General features: G+C 45.2%; 1 protein-coding gene across 1 annotated transcript in view; it reads left to right on the top strand.

The window, feature by feature from the left end:
• The window catches only part of FBXO41 (F-box protein 41), a 21,930-nt gene that overhangs the window by 2,864 nt on the left and 9,889 nt on the right, over positions 1-9,177 (top strand). Inside the window, exon 2 of the mRNA XM_004691527.2 lies at positions 8,852-9,176. Within this exon, the coding sequence (XP_004691584.1) occupies positions 8,992-9,176 (185 nt within the window). The 5' untranslated portion in view covers positions 8,852-8,991. The remainder of the gene's footprint in view (positions 1-8,851; position 9,177) is intronic.

The raw sequence follows: 9,177 nt of genomic DNA, 5'->3' as shown, positions 1-9,177 counted from the left end.
TCTGCTGCGCCATATGGTCACCTCCCTGGCTGGGGATTGAACTCTTGCTGCAGTGGCTGCAGATAGCTTCATAGTACTGTGTTTTAACCCCTTGTGCATTCATGGCGGGTCCAAGAGAATTTCTTTAGGAGAGTAACATGATTGGATCTTAATTTGCAGAAAATGGAAGAATCCAAAGCTGGAGTTCGATTCTAGAAATAGTACCAGTGGTCCAAATGATAAAGGATAATAAGTCTGGGGCAGTGGTTTAGGAAAAGCAAGAAATAGAATCAGATATTTAGAAGGTAATGTTGACAAAGACCAATGACTGGTGAGAACTCAGAGCTGCCTTACGAGTTCCCTCCAGGACTGAATAGATAGCGAGGATGTTAGTCAAGGTGTGAAACATGGGAAAGAAGCAGGTTTAAAGGGGAGTGTTGTGGCATTGTGAGTTCACTATTAGCCTGAATAAGCTCTGAGCCACCTACACTGAAATATTATCCATTTCATCCTTTCCCTATTTACTGTTTCTAAGAAACACACACACACACACACAAGGAATTGTTATAAATTTAAGTCCCAGGCATTGAGTTATCTATACCTCAGGCTAGCAGAAGTGATGATGTAGATTAGAATTTGGTTTTCTATAAGCAGCATGTAAATAAGTTCTGGTCTCTCCTTAAAAAGTGGATTTTACCCCCCCCCCTTATATTTTATACAGTAGTTGGTTGGTTATTCCTCTCAGGTGTAATCCCTGCAGTTGTCCCACTACCATAAACCCATGAACCATCACCTTTGCTTCTGGACTCTTCAATGCTGCCTCTCCCCTTAATATTTGAGCTTCTTGTGTCCATTCACTGTTCTACTTACATCCCTACCTCTCTCAGACTGGCTCATCATAAAAAGTCACCTGTGGACTCTTCACCTCTGCTCTGACTTGAGTTGTCATTATTTTCATTGCTGCTCTCTCCTTTCTGTGATAGACGCTCTTCCCAAGGTTTTCTGCCAGATTTCCCATTTCTGCGCTAGTTGTGAGGAACTTCTTGGTTCTCTTCCTTCCCTTGCTTCTCTTTTCTCTGTTCACCTTTTCCTCTGCATTTCTTTGTCCCCACTTTCTGCTTGATCTTGCTCTTCCATTTTTGTTTTGCCAAAACTATTTTCGGCTCCATATTGTAATTATGTACTGAATATCTGTGCTTTTCTCAAATGCATGGAGTTTACACCAAACTTGTTATGTCTCTCCCAAACTCACCCTCCTTTATGTTCCCTCCTTACAGGTCCATCCCCATCCTACTAGATGCTCAAAACCCAACCCTGAACCTGACCCTTGACTCCTCCTTTCACACCTGCCTCCGTTATTCTGTCACCAGGCTTTCTCCACACTCCTTCCTTAATTGCTCCCATATCCATCCTTCTTCCTGTTCACATTCCTTCTACCTCAGTTTCCATTTGCTTCGTTTCAACTGCTATCTTCCTGACCTTGGCCCTCTGTAGTCCATTTTTCAAACTGTATATCTGGCTAAGTCCTTGCCATTCATTCATTCCATAATCACCTACTGTGCATCCGCGCCATGCCAGCCTCTGTTGTAAGACTGGTGAGACACACACAGAAACTGCATTTTTGACCTCTGAAGGAGGTCACTTCCTTGCTTTTTGTACTCGCTGTTTTTGCTGTTCACAATGCCTTTCCTATCCTCCCCAACCTCACAGTTGCCCTTCTCACTTTTAACTTTGCTGGAAGCTTCCATCTGTGGTTCCCCAGCCCCCCCATTCCTCAGGCTAAGTTAAGTGTAGAAACCCATGACCGCTTCTTGCATAGCTGTGTTTATCTCCTGGCTGTATTGTCTGAAACCTCCACCTGGCCCAGGATATCACAAGCTCCTTGAAGACAAGTGTTGGCTCTTGTCTGAGAGGCCTCAGCATCCCTACTGCAGCACTTGGTGGGGTCAGGGCACGGGGCAGTAATTGGGGTTAAATAAATGCATGTTTGGGGAGAATGCTAGACTAGCGGTATAGATTTGGAAAATTATTAACTCTTGATCACAAATGACAGAAAACCAACCCAAACTATTTTCAGGGAAAAAAAAAAGAGAATACCAATTCATATGTTGGAATGAAGGAAGATGAGTGGTTCTTGGCCATAATGCTAGCCAGAATCTCAAAAATGTCTTGAGGACTCTGTCTCCAGCTATTGGGCCAACTGTTGAGTTTCCCACATTTTCTCTATAAGATGAACTTTCTCCATGTAGGTAGAGGCTACATAATACCAAAGACAAGCTTCATCATCTTTGTATGTGATCGCAGACAGAGGGCTCCTTATCTTTCATATAAGCTCCCAGTGGCAGACTGTTGGCTCAGCTTGAAGAAGGTGCCCATCCCTTGGCCACGAAGATGGGGGCACCATGATTAGCCACGCCTGGGGTATGGATCCATCTTACAAGGATTGGCAGCCCTGACAGACTCACAGGGCATGGGGAAGGGCAGCTCATCAAAGAAGAGATGAGATATTGCTGTTACCAGAAGGGAAAGAAGACTAATGAGCAGTATAAGTAATAATGGCTACTACAGGAATTATCAGTGGTCATTAAAATGCAAGATCACCTGTGTTTGTGGCAGAGTGAATATGTGAAAATGAGATAGACAGGAGTGAGAGACAACACACATCTTGAGATGTTAGGTCTTATTTGACGAGATGAGACTCACATACCTGAAAGGCTTTTTAAAAAAGATACCACTGGTTGGTTCTACAGTCCAAACAAAACCTTGATCTGGATGTAAAAGAAGGTCTTGATCTGGGATGGTGAGGAGGGAGGAAAAAACAAAGGAAAATCTAATGCTCCATCATGGTGCTGATGGTACAAGGTCGTGATGGAACTTGAACACTTCTGTTTTTCTTTTTCCTCTTCTTCACTCCTCTCCCCACCCCCAACTCCATCACCTGCATTTAGCAAGTTTCATGTACATGCCAAGGAAGGGTGCACACTTAGGCAAGAATCTTCCTAAGATTCATAGTCACTCCTCAGCTTCAGCAATGGAGGGAAACCATGGGGCCAGCTGGTAGCCAGACACCTCTTTCTTTCTTAATCACACATAGGCCTTCACCCCCAGACTTTCCCCTTTCCCATCTTCTCTCAGAGGCTCTCTAACAGGGTTCTATGCAAACAAAAGGTGCTTTGAAAGAGCATGGGGTGGGGATGGAGAAGGCTGGCTACTTCTGAGGTCATGAACAGGAGGGATGTACTCTTAGCTGAAATGGACAGACACACACTTGACCCGGAGTACCAGGGGAATGTCCATTCCAGAATAATCCTCTTCCTGCATAGTTCTGTGTGTGAACTGAATTCTGCTTATAACATCTCTGGTCATCTTGCCAACTCTTTCATTTTTGTCTATTGGTATTAGTATACTCAGGTTTTGTTCCTTCTTGAGTCAATTTTGATCATTTATATTTTGCCAGAAAAGCATTTAGTTCATTGAGATTTTTTAAAATGTGGGCTGTGTAGCTCTTTAATAATAACAACAACAAAAAAATGTTATCCGTGTCAGTGGTCATATCCCTTTACTCATTCATAGTGTTGCATATTTGTTCTTTCTTCCTTCCTTTTTTCTCTTTGAATAGATGTGCTGGTCTTTTCAGAGAATCATTTTTTGGGTTTACTCCTCAAGCCTACTTTTTGGATCTTAAAGGATGGTGATGTTAGAACCTTGACTAACTATTTATTTAAAAAAAGATATCTAAACCCCTGTCTTATACGTACTAAGGCATTTGGGTATGAAATAATATGATACCTAATATTTGCTCATAGTTACCCAGTGGTGCGGGTAGAGGAAATATCAAGCAAGGGGGCAGTGTATAAGTGAAATAGTTGGCCATTGGTGGATAACTGCTGAATTAGGATGATATGTTCATAGTTCACCATCATATTCCCTCTAGTTTTGAATATTTGTGAGAGTATCTTTAACAAAAAAAATTTTTTTTTAAATCTTTATCTTACCATGCATACCTCAGATTGCTGGGTTAAAAATTTAGCAATAGGCCCTCCCTGGTGGCGCAGTGGGTTAAAGCAATGCACTGAGAAGCTAAAGCCACTTCCGCATGAGTTCGATTCCCGCCTGCCCGGGAGGTGACCACATGGCGTGGCAGACCTCTCCTGACCTGCCCGCTGCTCCCCTCAGCGGTGTACTTCGTGGATCTGCCTGTTCTGCTCCCCACTCTGTCTCTGGTGAAGCCTCTCACCGCCCCGAGCCTCTGGCCTGTACCCCAGCTCTGTATGCATAAATAAATAAATCTTAAAAAAAAATTTAGCAATAACAAGAAACCACAGAGCTTAAGTACCTGGTATGTCACCAAGTCCTTCTCAGTTTATGGTACTATGATTCTTTGCTTAACATTCTTAATTAAAAAAAAAAAAAGATGGGATCACAAAGTACTAGAAGTTGAATGTAATCTTGGCATAGGGATGGGCTTCCTAAGCGTGACAACAAAATCACCTAATCATAAAGATTTTACTGAAGCAAACCTTAGCATTATCAGTAGAAACCATAAGCAAAAGTAAAAGCCACTTCACACACTTGGGGGAAAATAGTTGCAGTTATAATCTTATAGATGACAAAAGATCAATATGATAAAAAGCCTTTGCTAATCAATAAGAAAATAGGGATGTTCAGTATAAAAATGTGTGAAGTAGCACATAGACAAGTTAACAAAGCGTTATACATGGCTGCAAATGTGTGGGAAAACATGCCCACCATAGGAAATCAAAGAAATGCAGGTGAAAACACCAGGCCACTTTAACCTTCAGAGCAGGAGTGCTGTGAGGCCAAAGGGGAAGCTGAGGAGTTTGGCTGTATTTGACAGATGATAAGGAGCCCCTGAAGAAGCATGAGTGGAGTGATAGGTGGAAGAAGGAAGCTGATGCCTTCGCTGTGGGATGAGGAAGTGGGTTGGCAGTGCAGGTATGAGAACACAGGGGCACAGAGCATGAGGGGAGAATAGATGGGCGGAAGCATTGTGAAGGAAAAGTCAGCAGGTGTGGATGGTCAGCAGAGAGAGCAAAATCAAGATGGCCACTGTGTGGTGTGACCAGGAGGCAGTGCCAGCACCGAAGGAAACGGGAGTGGGTGAGGGGGATGTCAAGGTTTGTTTTTGGACACTGTTTTGTGTTAGTCTAACGTGTTATTACAAGTGACTTGTAAATGATTCAAATGACTGAGCTACAAAAAGAACTTACTGACTGACCCAGTTGACAAGTCCTGGGGCTAAAGTTTGATACATTCGGATCTAGATGCTCAAGGGACGTCATCAGGAGTTTTTTTCTTTTTTTGCCCAAAGAACGAACAGAAATGGCCACAGGCAGCTCGAGGCTCCCATTCTACCTGCTGGGGACAGGCTGTGTTGGCTGTGTTGACTTCAAGTAGGATTCACGTCCAGTACTGAGTGATCACTGGGACTGATCAATAGACAAGGGCCATGTGTGCAGTCCTGGAGCTGGGAACTATCCCTACCTGACAATCAATATTCAAAGCTGGGGGGAATGGCTCACTCTGGGAATACTGGAGGTCTATTCACAAAAGAGGACTGAAATTGAGCAGCAAATACATTTCCAGTGCATTCCAGAATCTATGTCGATCTCCCTCTCATAAAATTAATTTTTTCCTCTTTATCACAATGCAGCTGCCTCTCTCATGGAATTTAAAACCCACCTGTCACATATTTGGAAGGACATGTTCCAAGTTCTCTCCCACTTACTATATTCAGTTATAATTCCGACCTTGGTGAGAGGCTGTTTGGCAAGGTACTGAGCTAGCTCCTCATAATCTTTTAACTAATGGACAGTTTACAATGGCGAAGGCAAAATTAGAGGTCCGTAAGGACAAAAACCCTCCCGTTGAAGAGGGGAGATGAAGCAAAGCACAGGTCCCAAGCATGGTCCACATTCTCAGCCAACGGAGGACAAGCTTCCTTAGGAGAGTTTCCCATGTCCTTTGTGGGACATGCAGAAAGGCCATTGAGGGGTCACCCCTAATTGATGCAGGCTTAGGGGCTGGGGAACTTCAGGAGCTCAGTGATCCTTGCTTTTGTTTTCCTGGTTTCTTCACATTCCCTTAATTATTAAGAGGCTTTCAGTCCATTTAAATTCAGTCATCCCCAGAGCCATTAACCAAACTAGAGACCTCATTGAAAGTTATAATTCCTGAATTGAGTCCCTGGTGGTGGTGTTGGGGCAGGAGGTGTGGTTGTCTCTTAGCAACAGACCTTGATGCTCTGCCCATCGGGGAGCCCTGGCTCTGTGGCCTGAGCTTCACTTCTGCCGAAGGGCAATGCCAACCCCTAATCTCCGGTGGCAGGCAGAGCTCATTTGCTTCTTCCCACTTTAGCTGCAGCCTAGTAGAAGGCTGCTTATAATGGAAGCAACAGTGGCCTCCCTTGAGCTGGGAAGGCACAGCAGAGGGGAGTTCAGAAGAGCCTGAGGAATCAAGAGCCTATCAGGCCCCAGGTTTGTCTCCTTCTGTGTTTCGAACCTCCCTGTCTTTGCTTGAGCTGACTTTAGCTAGAAGCAGAGAACTGGCTCTTAATTATCTGATTCCCAGCCATATTGGATTACTGGCCTCAGGCAGAAAGGGCCTGCCTAGGAAGAGCAGTTTTTCCTTTCTTTGCTTTCAGAGTCTCTGACTTGTTGGACTTACTGAGGCCATGGAATATCTTGATATTTTCCAGTAAGTCCCTTAAAGTTTCAGCCTTGGTAGGAACATCATCTGAGCTCCAGAGGCAGTAGGACAATTTAATCAACTGCTTTGCTGCTGTTTAGCCTGGTTACCAATCTCTGAGTGGAGGAAGCTATCTTACTGTCTTAAGCACTTAGTTCAGCTGATTCTTAGGACTTACTACTTGGGGGAATAATTTCTGATTTTAATTTCTGGGTTAGGACTTTTTTTCATGGTGTAAATAACACTCAACTCCAACTGACTTAAGCAAAACGGGAATCTATTTATTGCACATCATTGAAGCGACCAGGATCTCAAACAGTGTCTATGAGGAATCACTCTTTTTCTGTATCTCTGCTTCTTTGTATTGGAACCCACGTTGTTCCTCCCCAAAACTGCTCCTCCCAGCTATGCTCTCCTCCCCCACATCAGCTTAGAACCCTTCTTTAAAGAGGTTTTACTTCTGCAGTTGTTCCAGAGACATCCTGGAGAAAGGACTCATTGACTCAATGAGAAAAGGCTCACCATTGTAAACAAATGGCAAGTCAAAAAAATTAGATTAAAAAAGGAAAGGTACATGGGCTTGAGCTGGGTGATCTGTGCCTACCCCAGGACCTTGTCCAAGACTATGTTACATTCTTACTCCTGGACATAGAGGTAGACCATTAATCCCTACCCACCCCTTGAGAGCTAAGAAAATAGTGAAGGAAAGATGGTTCCCCAAGGTCAACACAAGATGCTATTTATTACCTAGGGGAGGGCTGGGTTCTGGGCTGAAAAAGAGAACCAACATGCATATGTTGAGAACATATGCATATGTTTTCTCATTGATGTGGAAATGCCAGAAAGCAGATGGAACTCTAGAGCAGGTCAGGATGGAAAGGTAGAGCTGAGAGTCAGTGTTCTGAATGTGGGCATGAACTAGTCTCCCTGGGAGGTGTTGGAGGCAAAAGGGTGTGTGAAGGCAGTCCTTCTAGAAGGAGACTGGAAGATCAAGAAGGTAGCAAGAAGAGGTCAGAGAACCTAATTGGGACAGCTTCAAGGCCGCCTATAAAAATGGATGGATTGGGAGCAGCAGCCAAAGGACCACTGGGTGACGACCCTTAAAGACAGCTGGGTTGTGTGATTAGCAAGTGGCCTGTGACCCAGAGGAACATGGTGATAGCAGAGGGTGGTTGAAGTTCAACTGTAGGTAGATAGGATGAAGACAGCAGTGAGGAATGGACTCTAGATTGCAGAACAGAGTGGAGGGGTAACTGAAGGCGAGGGATATGGTGGGATGCTGAGAAAGATGGTTTGTGTCATAAGGGGTCTGAGGAGGACACATGTGGTCCTGGGAACAGAGGACAGAGCAGGGGCACTTATTGGCGACCAGCCAGCAAAGACAAAAAAAGGAACCAGATCCCTAGAGCGTCAGGGTTGGAAGGGTGTTGTACAGAAGTAGGGACTGGAGCAGTGACACACACGGAGATGTGTCACTTGATCACTACAATATGGTGCCAATAGTCTAGTCTGTCTGATTGGTGTGGTTTATATAACATGGAAATAAGCATCTTTCTTTTAATGTTTTTTTTTTTTTGAGATGCCACACATAGTCAAATATATACCATGTACTAAAGTGTACAGCTTGACTGGTTCCATAGGCATACACCTGTGTAACTACTACTCATCTCAAGATACAGAACATTGTTAGCTTTACCTAAAGTTCCCTGCTGCCCCTTCCCTGAGGTAAATGCTATCCTGACTCTGTCATCATCAACTCTGGTTTGGCTTCTTTCATGTAGCCTAACTTTGAACAGACTGATCCACGTCATTGCGGGACTCATGGATCCTTTTCTTACTGCAGGATAATAGTCCAGTACTTAATCCAATATTTATCCATTCTACTGGTGATGGGTTGAGGCTGCAACTATTGGAAATAAAACTAATGTGCTCCCCCCCTTAAAAACAAAAAAGGAATCTCATTCTTTCTCACTCACATACACATATGAACCCTTGCCCAGGTACCAGAGCAGGCCAAGCCCCTGTGGGGTCAGACCACCCATACCCCCTTGGCCCTCCATTCTGGGCTTGTGTTTCTTGGGGAGTCATTGTGCTCACAGTGGGGGACACCTGGGGAGGGAAGCAGTGATAGCACCCGCCCTAAGACTTACTCCCTCTTTTCTAGCCTCCTCCTTCCTCTGACCCCTGGCCTTCAGAGCCTTCCTGACTCCGCAGGGGGGCTCGCCCGCAGCACCCCCATGAGCGCGCCCGGCTGACCTGCGGGCGGCGGAAGTGGAGCCGGGGCGCCGCGGAGGCAGAGGGGCCATGGCCTCGCTGGACCTGCCGTACCGCTGCCCCCGCTGTGGGGAGCACAAGCGTTTCCGCAGCCTGTCGTCCTTGCGCGCACACCTGGAATACAGCCACACCTACGAGACGCTCTACATCCTCTCCAAGACCAACAGCATCTGCGACGGCGCCGCGGCGGCCGCCGCCGCCGCCGCCGCCTCCGGC

This window comes from Condylura cristata, unplaced genomic scaffold, assembly GCF_000260355.1.
Source record: "Condylura cristata isolate star-nosed mole 26May11 unplaced genomic scaffold, ConCri1.0 scaffold00031, whole genome shotgun sequence".
In the NCBI taxonomy this organism is placed as follows: Eukaryota; Metazoa; Chordata; class Mammalia; order Eulipotyphla; family Talpidae; genus Condylura; species Condylura cristata.
This window is presented reverse-complemented; position numbering and strand designations above follow the sequence as displayed.